Source organism: Sprattus sprattus, assembly GCF_963457725.1.
Source record: "Sprattus sprattus genome assembly, chromosome: 1".
Lineage (NCBI taxonomy): Eukaryota > Metazoa > Chordata > Actinopteri > Clupeiformes > Clupeidae > Sprattus > Sprattus sprattus.
The window spans coordinates 75410148-75427186 of record NC_137920.1 but is presented as its reverse complement, the minus strand read 5'-3'; the positions used below and the strand labels follow the sequence as shown (position 1 = coordinate 75427186).

The window sequence follows — 17039 nt, the reverse complement described above, 5'->3', positions numbered from 1 at the left end:
GCGTTGCTGGTATGGATTCGCACCGTTAGTCAATAACTTGGCAAAATTATTTTGCTATTTTAATACCATCGGCACAAACAGGGACAGGTCAGCCCAATGCTCCCACACGCCACACAATAACTTTAGTTCATGCGCAATCGACTTGCTTGTCAATGAAAATAGGGTCCAGAAAGTTTTGAGGTGTGTATGATTTATTAACACAGTAGTCGATACACTGTACCTATCTCAGGCAGCTCTGAACATGCCAGTGATTGCCTTCAATCCCTAACAGTAATGTACCTGTCTTCCAACACGAATTAGCCCTGAAAGATAGAAAAACGAAAGAAAGATTGCTGATAGAAATGCACGATAATGACCATTGACTCCCCTGATAGCCGTGTTCATACACAACCATTTGAACATTCCTGAGGAGCTTTGAGAACAATCACCCCAGTTGTTTTACAAACTGTAGGGACGGGAAAAACACTACGGAAGGAATTGTACAGCATCCAGTGAGTGTTTTCTGCCCCGGTTCTGTGCTTGTTAATGTAGAAAACAGCCCACCCCAGTGTCCTGCAGGGCCTACTCTGGCCCAACCCCTAGAAGACCCTCCTTAAGAGGACTGCCAAAACAACTACACCTCCCTAGAGGACTGTCAAAAGAACTACATATCCCTAGAGGACTGTCAAAAGAACTCCAACTCTCGTCTCCTCTCCGCCCCAAACGGATAAAGAATGGCTTCATTAAGAACCCCTCATAGCACTGACAGAAATTCTGCTACTTGCCAATGGCTAGATTTCCATCTGCCCCCTCATAACTGTGTCTTCCTGTCAGGGTGGAAAAGGTCAGTGTGTATTAAAGTACCGTTCTGTTTCAAAGGGCTGCTCTGTGTCCTGAACTCGCTGCTCCACTTTGGGTGCCACCACTTGCTCCACTGGTTGCTCTGAAGCTCTCAGGGAAATATCTATCCAAGAGCCATCATAGCACTTAACAATGCACAAAACTAACCTGTGTTTGTCTCTTTGATGTGTAATATGTCTTGTGTTTTTTTAAACTTGTTTTACTTAAGCTGAGTATTCATAGTGTACATTTGTATAGTTATATTGTTTATATTTGTATTGTTTTTGTTTTTTATTTTTCAATAGCACTGAAGTCTGAGAGCTGCCACCTCAATTTCGTTGCACTTTTGCAATGACAAATAAATATATTCTATTCTATTCTAAATAAACGAGACTCAGCGACAAGTCCATCTCAATCTTTCTTTTTTTTTTTTTTTGTCAGAATGTACATACACGTATATGTTATCCTCTAGACTAAAAACCACACTTATTTCTATACTTCTACATGGAAACAACAAAAAAATCCCATGCCCTTTCAAACGTCATATGTTGTAGTACAGTTGTTAGATGGAAACGTTCGTTCAGAAGGGCTTTTAACTTAATTTAGCGACCATCGGGTCAGCAGGACGGTGCTTCGGGACGGAAGCAGCTGCTGGGGATTCTTATTGCGCAAATAAACGGCATCTGCCGTTAACGACCCTTCATTCTCCCTCCCGGCACCCTCACCCCATTAGATCCACATCTCAACGGGGAGCATCAGAAGGGCTTCATTGCACAATAATCACTTAAGACAGCTGTGTTTGTTCTTAATGATGTGCAAGTGTCTGTAGTATTTATAATGTCTCTTTACATGCAGTTTTAAAGACCACGGTGCTTAACAATCCATTACACGAGTATGTACTGTAGGCAGTGTTCCATTACACGGGTACCGCAGGCAATGTTCCATCACACGGGTACTGCATGCAGTGTTTCTTTAAGATACTGTCACACGAGCCACGCCAGTTTATCAGTAGCCAACATGCATTTTTAATTTGGCCATTCCAGACAATGCCCTCCCAGCCATTGATGTATCTGGTAGCTGGTAAGAGCCTCATTAAGTATAAAGTAGTTTCCTGTGCTGGTCACAGATGCCACAGAGGATTCGTAGTCTGTGTGTTGATAATGCTCAGATATGTGTGTGTGTGTGTGTGTGTGTGTGTGTGTGTGTGTGTGTGTGTGTGTGTGTGTGTGTGTGTGTGTGTGTGTGTGAGTCAGTCTGTGTGTTGATACAGCTCAGATGTGTGTGTGTGTGCATGTGTGTGAATGTGTGTGTGTGTGTGTGTGTGTGTGTGTGTGTGTTGTTAGTGTGTGTGTGTGTGTGTGTGTGTGTGTGTGTGTGTGACTCTTTGTGTTGATAAAGCTCAGATCTATGCCATGATGTCACAGCTTTTGTAAATGGTGCAGACCTTTCCCAGAAGAGTTTACAATGTAAGGAGATATCAGTACAGTTCTGTTTTACTTTGCTCAGACATATGCTATAACTTATAGTTAATGCTCACTAACCCTACATTAGTCACTATTTAGTAACTTGAGATGCAAAAGAAAAGACAGACAATCCAAATGCAGCTTATTAACCTTTAGCACTCCATGTTCTTGCTTCTAAACTGAATCAAACTGTGTGCTTAATTACTTCATATTGAGTTAAAAAACAGCTGACGCTATTTGAGGTTAGACAGACTGCAGAAGGAACACAAATGCCATAGTAGGACTTTAATTGTTGTAATTTTCATTTGAGGTGGTCAGATCTGCTCTTCAAAATGCCACAGCTACTACTAGCGCCATGACATAAAGGGTATTGCTTTTTTTATTTTGGGAATTAGTCTTTGATATGAAAGAGTTGCCCGGGTACGCTGATGTGGCATGGAGTAGCAGCACGCTATCATCTCACACAGGGCCTGATGGAAGGGGACAGAAAAACAGGTGGCTCATAGGAACACTGAGTTCAAGACTTGCGTGGGTGAAAAAAAGAGAAAATAATAAAGAAAACAAACATGGACACTGTTGTCAAGCGCCCCTGTCTTCTCTGTCAATGTTACCTTTCTTTACTCACTGTCCTGTGACTGATGCACTGTTCCCTCTCACACCTCAATGTGCTTAATGCTGCCTTGGCAGAGGCCAGCAGTGGCTAAAATAGCGGCCAGGAATCTCAGTCACTCGGGGGAAATTTGGGAGTGATTTGGTCTGACAGAGGTGGACTGTGGAGAGGAGAGGAGTCTAAAGGGCTGCCTGGTGAGGTTTTGTCAGACACAGTTTTGTTCTTGTTCATCGAAGCACTTCTCCGTCTGATTCTGATGAATTCTTGGAGAACACAGCAACAGAGACACCACACGTGTTTTACCTCTCAATAATTTAGCCATGTGGTCATGATACTTCAGTCACTAATTATTAACAAGAGATGCAAAAGAAAATTACGGACAATCCAAATGTAATTAATAAACTTATAGCACCCTTTGTTCGCACATATGCTCATACATAATAACTAAAACACGCCTTTCTGACCCACAGCCGCTCATGGGTCCAAGAGATATGAAGAAGTCCAAAGAAATGTCATTAACATGCCCCCCCCGCCCCCTCAGTATTCATAAACATGCCCCCCCCCTCCCTCAGTGTTCATAAATATGCCCCCCTCCCTCAGTATTCATAAACATGCCCCCCTCCCTCAGTACTCACAAATATGCCCCCCCCCTCAGTATTCATAAACATGCCCCCCTCCCTCAGTACTCACAAATATGCCCCCCCCCCTCAGTATTCATAAACATGCCCCCCTCCCTCAGTATTCATAAATATGCCCCCCTCCCTCAGTGTTCATATACATGCCCCCCTCCCTCAGTATTCATAAACATGCCCCCCTCCCTCAGTATTCATAAACATGCCCCCCTCCCTCAGTGTTTATAAACATGCCCCCCTCCCTCAGTGTTCATAAACATGCCCCCCTCCCTCAGTGTTCATAAACATGCCCCCCTCCCTCAGTATTCATAAACATGCCCCCCTCCCTCAGTATTTATAAACATGCCCCCCTCCCTCAGTATTCATAAACATGCCCCCCTCCCTCAGTATTTATAAACATGCCCCCCTCCCTCAGTACTCATAAACATGCCCCCCCCTCTCAGTATTCCTCCTGTATGGAATCAGTGAAGCCTGTGTTGGCAGTGATCTGTCTGTCCTTCAGACTGGGTGAACTGAGGGCTGGGGCTGGGGCTGAGGCTGAGGGCTGGGGCTGAGCCTTGGATGGGGATGAGGCGGTGGCATCAGACTGTGTTTTCAGCACTCTGTCAGACTGGTCAGGGTGCATCATGTCCTCTTGCTGACAGCACCTCCGTCTGGATCCTGCTGTGTCATGAGGAACAGGGCCAGGGACGGGTGTGTGTGTGTGTGTGTGTTGGGGTTGCTGATGACACTTATGACAAAGGGGATACACAGAACATTTGAGTGCACCACTGCAAATAAGTGTGAAATTGTTCAGTGTTAAGAACAAAGTTTCCTAAGGATAAAAAGTGCCCTACATTTAAGAAACCTCATGATGGAGGGGGGGGGGGGCACTGTTGATACCTATGAGCATGCTTTACCTGTTCAAAAAATAAATAGAATAAAATTGCCATACTGTTACTGTTTTCTTCCATGAAGAATGGCTGTCATTTTATGAGTGTGTCATAACGGAGCGGACAGAAAGGGAATCTATTAGTTGAATGATGACGGGGATAATGACCCATCGTGTCTTAACATTTGAACGTGATTCACTAAGACAATATGACATCATCAGCTCTCACCACCTTGTCATTGGTTTGTTAATCAAATGATGTAACTCCTTCCTCATGGCATGCCCCCCTTCTAACCCTAACCCTTCTCTTCTGTGAAGACACTGTATTTGTAAAGCCTAGGAATCAAAAGGGCTTCACGCCAACTCTGGTGTTTGAAGCATCAAGTTTTACTTTCTTCTTTGACTTTTTAAAAATGATTAATTCTGGTACTTTAAGTATTGTAACAATATTCATTACAGTTCAGTTAGTCAAGGTAGATAGATAGATAGATGGATACACCATCTATCTATCCTTAACTAACTGAACTGTAATGAATATTGTTACAATACTTAAGTTAAGGTTAAGGTACATCCAAATAATCTGTCTTATGATTATGAGGAAAAAGTCATTGAGTTAAGGCGACAGATGGTTCTAGAGTCCTGGTTCGGGCCCACCAAACCCACCATACTTACACCTGGCACCATTCTGTCCATTATAGTCATCAACCTTCGCAAACATGAACGCACTATCTGTCTTTCTCACTTTCGACACTACTGATGGATTGAGTGACGGCTACTATACAGCTGATTGTACACAACAGATGTTCCATTTAAAGGGGGGACAGTAAGGGGAGCCACAGCTGTCCATCTGGACGGGGTAGAGCATCCTGAAAGAGCACGGGGAGCTGTCATGGTGGACGTGGTATAGCATCCTGAAAGGAGACTATACTGGGACATCTTGGGTGAGGTGCTCACCCTCCTTGTTCAATTCTGTATTTCTGTGACATAAAGACGTCCCCAAAACGTCCCAACTGAGGCATGTTTCAACAGAAAATCAGATAGATAGATGGATAGATGGATACTTAATTAATCCCGAGCGAAATTTAGGTCATCCAGTAGCTTATACACTTAACTCACAGACATATATACATAAATCACATACACAAAGGGATAACGTGTTTACAGGGAGTGAGGTGTTTGTAGATACAGGATAGATCTGGCCCTATATTAGTGTGCATTGAATGTGACAGTGTTGATGTCCACTGAGGAGGAGATATATTGTTCATGTGCTTGTGGCAATCACTACAGGTGTTGCTAGTAAAAGTTCGTCTACTGACACCTGAAAATGCATTAGATGATTTATATTGATCTTGCAAAAAAAAACAACCATATATTATGTATATAAGTTTGTATGTAAGTTGGAATCATGTGGTCATACTACACTGTGCATCTTATCCTACTAGTTGCTCTGCTTCACCTGCACAACTACCTGCATTACCGTGGCTCTAGATCAGCACCTATGTGCTGTTTCTTAACAACGCACTTGAATGTACTCATCTTTGTCCCGTCATTCTGGCAAGCCTTAAAAGTCACACTCTTTATTTAACACACGGGTCTGCTGCCGAAGAGGCATGACTGTTGTCATGGGACCCAAGACAGCAGTGCCACCTCTGGTTTAGAATTTCCCTTTCACCGCGTGCGCCCTGAACTGCCCCGGAGCAGAAAGACTTCATTCGCCCTCTTTTTTTCTCGCACTGCTGTTTTCAGATCATGGCTGAGCGTAAGTGGAATAGGGACAAGGAGGATGACTTGCCGGTTTACCTTGCTCGTCCGGGCACCGCCGACCAGGTGCCCCGTCAGCTATACGGAGGGTTCTTTTCCAATGTGGAGGGTGCGTATGAGAGCAAAACCATTGATTTTGATGCGCTCAGTGTTGGACAGAGAGGTTCTAGAACACCGAGAACTCCCAAAACACCCCAGACATCCCCGGAGGGAAAGCCCACAAGCACTGGAGGAAGTCAATCCACTGTCAAAACGAACGACATTGGACAGGATCGGAAAGAATTGGGCGTAGAAATTAAAACCACAACGGGAAAGGAAGTTCTGCAGAATCTTGATTCTGACGAGGTAAGTAGAGGACAATTCCATCCTCTGAAATTAAGGATGGAAATTCGGGAAATTAAGGATCAAGCTATGCTTGACGTAGCACAACGTACGCTGTGTTGTCTGTTTTACTGGTCATCTTAAACTTTCCTGATCTGCAAAATAGAATCATGACAGTGGATATTGTAAGGATATGTTTGAGCTGCAAAGCCCGAGGTTAATCAACGTCAGCTGAGTTGTACCTCCTCTCAGTTACGCACTCGGTTATGCTGGAGTTGAGGCGACATTAAAAACTTTTGTTTGCCTTTCCAAGAACAGCAATGACAATACGAGCTATAACAGCAATAACCTTTAGTATTACTAAGGCTGTTACTACGTCTACTACTACCACTGCAACTACTACAGACATTTTATTTTATAAAAGACTCTTTTTTTCTTCTTCTTCTTCATCCTCATATTATAGGAGTACTGTAACTACTATCATTGTTGTTGATAATGTATTTGTATGTTGTAGTAATGTATTGGTTATGGTACACCTCAACTGCAACAAGCATCAGATATTGTCATTTGATCGCTTTGGAGAGGTTTCAATAATGTAGTGCGCATAGTGGGCAGTACTCTGTCTCCAGAGACCGGCTACATTGCTACATAATTAAACCCATTTTGAGGTGGCATAAGTGAGGTAGAGATGTATTTAAAATGCTGAAATGCTCTAATTTAATTTTGCCAATTGCCCCAAGTTCAGTTGAGCTAATGTTGAACTCAGGTCAAGCAGCTTAGGTCAGCTGAAACTGAGTCACACTATTCTGGGTAAAAGCCTGTTCTTTGGTGTTGGTGAACTCACAAGGGTTTATCTGGAGCGCCTTCTTATCGGAAATTGTCACATCCAGCAAATTGTTCAAATTAAGTTGCTGTTAGAAACCTAGTAACATAGTGAATGCACCTGTAGTGGTCATTTAAAGTCCTTTAAAGACGTATTGGGTGATCCGAAACATGTGAAGAGTATTTCTGCTGAGCCAAAACAACTCAAAAAGCTAATCAGCTGAATCATTTTTGTATTATGTTGTCAAATGAATGGACATATTTTCAAGAGCTGAGAAAAAAATAAGTTCCTAAAACTCTGAATGTTGTTAAGGATGATTGTCTTATGCAAAATGGTTTTTAAACTGATCTTAAAGTCTAAAGTAATTGCACCCCTAAAGTTCATAATTTTGTCCAGTGATTATGATTGGGTGAATATGAATTTCTGCATCTTCCTATGGAGTTTCACCATGGAACTAAACCAAAAGGGTATCTCAGTCTTTTTCAAAGTAATGAAATTTCACATCTTGACATCTTAAATCTCCTTTCACCTGGCAGTGGTCATGAACTACCTGTGGGCTGGTGTTTGTTGTTGGCCATGTCTGGAATCTAAACCCTTGTGGGCTGACCTGGTAGCTGGGCTAGATAGAACACAATGCTGGTTCTGATCTGGTAGCTGTGCTAGATAGAACACAATGCTGGTTCTGATCTGGTAGCTGGGCTAGATAGAACACCATGCTGGTTCTGATCTGGTAGCTGGGCTAGATAGAACACAATGCTAGTCTGCTTTGCTCTGACTCAGACGTTCACAGCTACTTGTGGAAATGTGCTAATGTGGAATATTGCTATGATGTCATGTGTGGAACATGATCTGTACCACCAGCCCTGGTGTGTTTGTGTGTGTGTGTGCCTATGTGTGTGGTGTGTGCATGTGTGCTTGAGTGTGTGTGTGTGTGCCTATGTGTGTGCTGTGTGCACTTGTGCCTGAGTGTGTGTGTGTGTGTGTGTGCCTATATGTGTGGTGTGTGCATGTGTGCTCGAGTGAGTGTGTGTGTGTGCCTATGTGTGTGCTGTGTGCATGTGTGCCTGCGTGTGTGTGTGTGTGTGTGTGTGTGCCTGAGTGTGTGTGAGAGAGAGACCACGGCCCCCATGTGGAGAAACAGGCAGTAGCACTAGTGCTTCAGTTCTCTGTGCATCTGCTAGTTGACTCAGCAAACCCATAATGAATGGGGCTCAATCCTCAACACTTGTGTGCCCTTTGTGGCCATAAGCCTGTCCTTGCACTGAATACCTATAAGACAACATTACAGTGAAAGTGGACATGCTCTTGTGTGTTTTAAAAAAACCAACAGAAATGTATTGTTGCCTTGTGATTGTTAAATTGATGCTCTTTCTAATCTCATTCAAATATATACCGGTATTCCTATGTGATGAGATGTTAACAGTTTTTGAGGAATAACCATTAAGATTAGGACTCCCTCCTCTAATTAAGACAAATATCGAGCCATGAAGGTGGACAATTTCAGAAAGCACTAGTACAAGCACAAGTCAAAGACTCTGGGGTGGGTTTGTTTATGGATGGGTAAAGGTGATGTGAGAGTGTATCTACTGAGAGGTGTGTATCTGTACTCTATATGCAAGCAGCATCTTTCACAATATATGTCGAGCTCAACATTTCACTCCGTTTCTCTAGCCTCCTAATGTTTATGTAAGAGTCGATTTGGCAAGACAAGGCTTCAGCTTGTGTGCATCACTAATATCACCTTCCTGGCAAGCCAATGCCATCAGTCATCTAGGAGCTTCCTTTAGAGATGGAGCTGGCATCCAGCTGTGAGCTGGAGATCTCAGGCTGTAGTCGCACTGTATAGCACACTCTACAGCACACTGTTTAGCTCACTGTATAGCTCACTGTATAGCACACTCTACAGCACACTGTTTAGCTCACTGTATAGCACACTCTACAGCACACTCTACACTACAGCAAACTCTTCAGCACACTGTATAGCACACTGTATAGCACACTGTACAGCACACTGTATAGAACACTATATAGCACACTGTACAGCACACTCTTCAGCACACTGTATAGCACACTGAATAGCACACTGTAAATCACACTGTATAGCACACTGTATAGCTCACTGTATAGCTCACTGTATAGCACACTGAATAGCACACTGAATAGCACACTGTATAGCTCACTGTAAAGCACACTGTAAAGCACACTGTATAGCTCACTGTATAGCACACTGTAAAGCACACTGTATAGCACACTGTATAGCACACTGAATAGCACACTGAATAGCACACTCTACAGCACACTGTATAGCACACTGTACACACTGTATAGCACACTGAATAGCTCACTCTACAGCACTGTATAGCACACTGTATAGCACACTGTATAGCTCACTGTATAGCACACTGTAAAGCTCACTGTATAGCACACTGAATAGCTCACTGTATAGCTCACTGTGAAGCACACTGTATAGCTCACTGTATAGCACACTGAATAGCTCACTGAATAGCACACTTTCACAATGTATAAACGACCATCAGTCTTTGCCCCACGGCACCAGACGATGCAGCTAAATGTTCAGACCCCTGTGATGTAAGGGCCGTTTCGACTTGTTGAACATACAATCTGAGGTCTTCATTAGCGGCTGTGATGATGTGTGCAGGGTGGGGGGGGGGGGGGGGCTGGTGGAGGGGAGGGGGGTCTCGAGAGACAATGGAGACACATGGCTGGATGTGGCTGGAGCGGCTCTGGAGGCTCACCAGCTGTTACTGAGCACCAGGTCCGCTAATTTACCCCCACACCCCCACACCCAGCCACCCACCCACCCAGCCTACCCTCTCCTCTGGTCTCCTCCCCCTCCGGTTCATCTTGTCCTCTCCAGACCAGGAGCACCTCTCTTGTCTGGAAGCACTCTCTTGTCCTCGGAGCACCAGGTCCGCTAATTTACCCCCACACCCACCCAGCCACCCAGCCACCCACCCAGGCAGCCAGGCGGCCCAGCCTACCCTCTCCTCTGGTCTCCTCCCCCTCTGGTTCATCTTGTCCTCTCCAGACCAGGAGCACCTCTCTTGTCTGGAAGCACTCTCTTGTCCTCTGAGCACCAGGTCCGCTAATTTACCCCCACACCCAGCCAGCCACCCACCCATCCAAAACCCACCCACCCACCCCCACACCCAGCCACCCACCCCCACACCCACCCAGCCAGGCAGCCAGGCGGCCCAGCCTACCCTCTCCTCTGGTCTCCTCCCTTCTCCTCCCCCCTCCGGTCCATCTTGTCCTCTCCAGTCAATAAAAGGCTGCCAAAGCTGCTGCAGCCCCTTGAGGTGGAGTATGATTGATGCATTTTTAATAAAGGTGAAGTCACACAGTAGCCTGATGTATGTTTGAACCCCTGAAGACATGGATCATGTCAAAGCAATGAGTACCAACTGAGAACCCAGTTGGCTATAACTGTTATACATTTAAGAAACATTTTATTTTATTTGAAATGCATGATTTGTGTTCAAACGAAAAGAGTTTTTGTCTTGTTAAATTCTTAAAACTCTTAAGTGAAGGGGGCCTGAGCACGTTTGACTATCTTACATACACCTGTGTGCACACCCACAGTTTCCGATTAAGTTAAAGTGTACCTCAATGATTAATTGAAGAACGAACGCTCTTGTCATTTATCAGTCGAGTCTAAATTGCCATTGTTCTCAAGGGCCCATTTGTAGTCGACGATATGACTGCTGCAGTGTCACAGGATTCGTATAGTGCCCTCTTGCGGACATTGTTGAAACTACCATTGCTGATGGAGACTATTGAGGGAGGAGCCGGCAGACTAGCGCTTTTACTGACTGAACGCTCTTGCTCACTACGAGGACCAAACATTTCTCAGAGGGTGGCGACCATTCCCAATTTCCAATTCAGACACCAGCTGCAAATCCCAGGCATTTGAAGACAATTACAAACATTTTATTTGGGCTCACCAGGCAGCAACGACGCACACATGTCTTACCAAGGCAAAAAGAATATCCCGAAGATCACAGTGAGTGTTTTAATGTCTCGTCTTTATCTGTGAGTTAGTGGTGGGTTTAGCTATGCACAGATTTGCTTTGTGTTTTATGGTTTAATGTTTCATGCAATTGTTCCGTGCTGACGTAAGGATGACAGCAGACAAATGTGTTCTCAGTGTTGCGTGTAATGTCTGTAGCGGGATGAAAATGTGCAGAACTAGGAGACATGGGTGGCTTCCATAGTGACAGCCAGAGAGCGAGAACAAGGCGTTTTCTTAAAGGTAAATTACGTCCCTCTCTATAGGATGTTGCGAGCTCTTGCGGCACATTTGAGAGCAGTCTGCGGCACTGCATTAGTTTACTGTACTCAATACAGTACTGTCCCCATGTCAAAACTCCACGTTTTATTATAGGCCTAATTCTTTAACGCAGTTTTTATTAAACGCAGCCATGTCTTTCAATTTTAAAGACATCTATTGGTTATCTAGATCTCACCCGCAGATCGTAGGATTTAAAATAAAAACGAGTAAAACATTTCTGGCAACAGCATGTATTTAATTTAATTTACACTTTTGAGGGTGAAATGTATAAACCTCTGCATCTGCAAAATAGCCGGCCTGACTGGCGATTACCCTAAGGGACAGGGCCACAAATCGTCGTGATTTGATGTGCAGTCCAACATACAGGGCGCAATTGTTTTAAAAATGAAGTCAGTCTGAAACAGTTTTGTTTTGGTCTGCATGGTAACCTCAACATATGCAATTGAGCACCAGACGGCTCTGCATAGCTGGTCGAATCCATTGTTGCGGCTGAGTGCCGCTCTGGATCCAGAAGAGACGTCCTTTGTCTCTTCCAAATGTCTAGGAGCTTGCCAACGGGAAGCTGCGTGGACCACGCAATGAGGGGACCCGTGGGGGGTTATTTGGAAATAATCCAGTTTCTGTGGATTTAGCATGGTGGCTTGCTAGAGTTTGCAGTATAATAATGCGGTGATTTTTTTTTTAACTGTCTCTTCCCTACCCGGTTTTCTCACTATTACACACGCGCTCGTTGCCGATTAGGGTGGGGGCTCACCGTTACCGGCTATATATCAGACATAAAGGAGGCGCAGCCGACTAGGTCACTCAGTGTGCTATTTCAGTTGTCTGCTGCACATGCGACGGGGTGGATGATCAGCAGTCTCCATGTGTTTCAACAACCTAAAACAAGGCTTTACCACCTGTAAAAACGACCAAAAAAGGAATTACTAAAACGAATGAGTCAGACAGAATAGGCTACTGAGATTGATAACCATTACAAAAACTGTAATTACGAATAGATAATAAAAAGCTAAATACTAACTATAACTAGATCATTACATTAGCAGTTGTATAGTATGGGTAGTGTGTGCATTATAACGGCATAGCCACGCTAAGCCGGTGCACCTGCTCCTTGCCAGCGCTGGAAGTAGAACATGATCAAGTAATGTTCTAGGTGCGGTTGGCTTTTTCCATGGCTTCACAGTAGCGCAGTGTAAGGCAGAGCATGTCATCAATAATATCCTGCAGCTGGATGGTGCAGTCCCAAGCAGAAATGACAGGACCTGCCCAGAAAGAGAAAGCTATTTCCCTTACTGGCACCACAAAAGTGGACCTATTTATGCACGCACACACACAGACACACACACGGAGTCAGACAACCTCGGCTGCCTCGGTAGCTTTCTGGCAAACTCTCCAGCTGCACCAACTTACCTTCTCCATGGATACCAACATACAGCAGAGAGGTAAAATAAAATGTAGGCCACAAAGCGGTTTAGACAGACGAGCTGTCATCAAAATCGCCAGGAGTTCTGGAACGTTCCCGAGATGCTGGTTTAGAGGTGTATAAGGGGATATTCTTTACGCCAAGATTGAGTGTTATACACTCAAAAGAATGTTAGATTTGTGCTATGTCTGTTGCAGTCTGCTTCGGACTAGTTTTATTCTACACAGTCCTCTGCTCAGTGCAACAAAAGAGGGTGAATGCTGTCATGGCAACCTCGTAATTTCTGTCAATCACAGGATAAGGTCTGTGATTGGATGACTTGATCTGCAGTTGGTTTTTCAAACGGCAATCCATTTAAATCGATAGGCCCTGTTGTTTTGGGGTTTTTCCCCCCGTGAAGGCTGCATTACAATGTGCTTATGTAGGAACAGTAAATATTTTGGGTCACTAGGCAACAGGATTGAAGCAGGAGCGCTGGCTTGGGGGCGGACCGCGTTTCCCCCTCGATCCATCTCTCCTCGCTCCACTAACACACAAGTGGATTTCAGCTAATGGCGCTCTGGGTAATATGGTCATGTCTGGGCATTTAGGACCTTTTGCGTGTCCCCCACCCCTCCCTTGTTTTTAGAAACATGTGGAAACAGTATTCCTGCCCAAAAGGCAGTGCTTGTCATCAGATGTTAACATTTGAAGGCATCTTAGTTTCCATATCACCGACGGTTTAAATTTCCGTTAAGTCACTGTTAGGAGATATTCATAACAGGATGGATTTTTCCCCGCCATGTATGTTAACTTGCAGAGTAGACCTTTATGCCGTTGGGCTCGACGCAGTAGGCTGTTGGTCTGTATGCGGGTGTGGGGTGGAGGACAGGGCCAATACAGTGGGGAATTCTGTTTAGTGTTCAGAGAACTTTCACCCTGACATCCACTTCCTGTTTGCTTGTGTTTCTGGTGTCCGATGAAGAAAACAGACTCCCCTCACAGATATGGTGGGTGGGATTCCCAGTAGATGCTGAGCGTTTTAATAATGATACTTTTTCCATTGCAGTCAGTTTCCCCCAAATTGTCACATAAATGGAAAAACTAGTGAATAACTACTTGAACATTAATTCTCAGCTGCATAAAAAAAAAAACAGTGTCATGCTTTAGCCAACCGTACAGATTCAACTTGCCCGTAAAGAGATTCTAACCTTAAATGGCACATTGCAAGGCACTGCAAGCATTCCCTCTCATGATGTCCTAAAGGCGTGGAGTTCGATTGATTCCTTCTGTCAATCGGGAGTTGTGTTTGATGGCTAGCATATAACAGGACCTAAGCCTTTACAGTTCTGTCATCACCATTGATGTGAAACTTTTGGCTCTTACAAAGGCTCATTTTTTTTCTTCACTCTCCGTGAAGACGTAGTGGAAACAATTTGATAAGTGTTTCAGAATGAGGTTGAGTTTTGACTCGTTTATAAACACTCGTGTCACATGACAGGAAGCCGATGAAGCAACAGTGGGTACGCTAATTGTGTGGCATCTCATCAGTCGGGCACATGCCCACACACACCACAAAAGCCCTCTAGGAATTAGTTACGGCTGTTTAGCCACAATGAGTCATTGAAAGATTCTGGCAGTTTTGAATGTTTTGACAAGAAAATTATTTGAATGTTAACAGTACGTAGGATTTATGAAATGTCAATTTCTTCTCTACACTAAGTTGGGGAAATGGATTTTGTGAACTTTGTAGAAACTCTAATATTTACAAAGAGGAGCCCACAAGTTTGAAGTAACCAAGCATTACAGAGCAGTGCGATGCACGCCATAATCTGTGGTAGTAATGATGATACATTTGGTGTTAGAAGCCACGATGAGAGCTCAAACGAACGGGAGAGTGGAACTATAGGGAATGGAAAACAGAACCTGCCAAAAATCGTCAAACCTCCTGCAAAGTATCAACTGCTTTCTCCGATCACGACATGAACCTACTAGTCCAGTGTTACGCATGAATCATGTTTTAGTGGTTCATTTATTTATTGATTACCAGAAATGGAGATAACCTGATCAACTTAGGTCAATAGCGTTGGTCGATAGCTAAAGGCTAATGGATAACCTGATAAAACACTCCCCTACCACACATAGCCTGAGGTGCTGCTCCTCCTCCTCCTCCTCCTCCTCCTCCTCCTCCTCCTCCTCCTCCCCCCTCCGCTAAGAGCGGAGCGCCAGAAGGCCAGCGCGGGATTGGATAGCCGTGCCCCATTTAGCGTCTGTGTCCAGTGGTGATCGCGCTCTTGGAACCAGGACCACATGTGGCTGGGGGAAAGTGTGCGCATTTGGAGCGTGGATGAGAACCAGATGATTTGGGTCTGAGCTGCGGGTGATGTGTGGCGTCGCGTGTTAGATTAGGTGGCTGTGTGTGCTGATGTGTCTCTCTCTCTCTCTGTGTGTGTGTGTGTGTGTGTGTGTGTGTGTGTGTGTGCGTGTGTGTGTGTGTGTGTGTATCGTGTGGTAGCTGTCTATACTCATTAACCGATCTCCCCATTGCTCGCCTCCATGGCTGTTGGCTGAGTCGCTCTTAGAGTCCATCTGCCTCCAACACACACACACACACACACACACACACACACACACACACACACACACACACACCCTCTCTCTCTCTCTCTCTCTCTCTGTCTCTCTTAAAAGGCTCTAAAAGAGCTTCTTGTTTTAAATGCTGTGTACTGGCTTTCAGAGGATGCTGTGTCCTCCCCATAAAGAGGCTCTGAGAGCAGTGATTATGGGGTGTGGGAGATAAAAGAGGCCATGGAGTGTGTTTAATAATCACGCCCAAGAAGGCATTCACATCACACACATCCTCCCGCCCCTCCTTTATGCTGGAGAGAGGCTCTCTTGTGTGTAGAGTAGAGATGCTGAGGCTGATGAGACCACCTGACCTGCAGTACCATCTCTCTCAACTGTGGTGTGTGTGTGTGTGTGTGTGTGTGTTTGTGTTTGTCTGTGAGAGTGATGTCTGTGTTTGTGTGTGTGTATGTGTGTGTTTGTTGTGTGTGTATGTTTGTGTGTTGTGTGTGTTTTATGTGTGTGTGTATGTGTGTGTTTGTTTGTTGTGTGTGTATGTGTGTGTTTGTTGTGTGTGTATGTTTGTTTGTTGTGTGTGTATGTGTGTGTTTTATGTGTGTGTGTGTGTATGTGTGTGTTTGTTGTTGTGTGTGTGTGTGCATGCAGTCAACGCCCCTGCTTCGCCCATCTCTGTCTCTGTCTCCGCCCTCTCTGAGGGACACACACACACACACATACACACACACACACACACACACACACACACACACACACCCCCTCCCTTTGTGCAGTACCCACTCCTGACCTCCCCTGACCACCCCCACCGCCGCGCCTCCCTGATGTGCTCGGCCTGGGAGGAACGTTGCGGAGGACATTTTGTCTCTCTCTGCCCGTCTGAGCCAAGCTGCACCAAACCAAGCTGAACTGAACTGAACTGAACTGGGTTGGGTTGGGTTGTCCCTGTGGGGCTGTCAGAGGATGGTGATGCGCTGATGGTGCCACTGAGCGGAGGCGACAGCATCCCCTCAGACTGCGATGCGCCACGCGGGCGTGTCAGGCCACGTTACCCTGAGAGACTAACAGACAGACAGATAGGCAGACAGGCTGCACTCTGGCAGTCTCGCTGCCGGGGGGAAATGTAGGTTACTGGGGGGATGCGACCGGCCCTTTTGTGTTCGTGTCGGAGGCAGACATGAGGAAATGGGTGTGCAGTTGGAATTGGTTGTGTTATTGTGAGATGATAGATATTGGTTTTGAATGGGATGTAACGTTTTTTTTATGACTTCCTGATAAACACATTGATATATAATATTTTTTCTTTTTTCCCTCTTTTTCCTTTCTTTCTGTTTTTCTTTATTTCTTTCCTTGCAGAGTGATCGGCTCCTGGTCAAAGGAGGCAGAATCGTTAATGATGACCAGTCCTTCTATGCAGACATCTACATGGAAGATGGCCTCATCAA

General features: G+C 44.9%; 1 protein-coding gene across 1 annotated transcript in view; it reads left to right on the top strand.

The window, feature by feature from the left end:
• Window positions 1–6144: 6144 nt before the first annotated feature.
• The window catches only part of dpysl3 (dihydropyrimidinase like 3), a gene marked incomplete at its 5' end in the record, with an annotated part of 35237 nt that continues 24342 nt past the window's right edge, over window positions 6145–17039 (top strand). Inside the window, 2 exon segments of the mRNA XM_080831841.1 lie at window positions 6145–6501; window positions 16951–17039. Coding sequence (XP_080687967.1) covers window positions 6145–6501; window positions 16951–17039 — 446 coding nt within the window.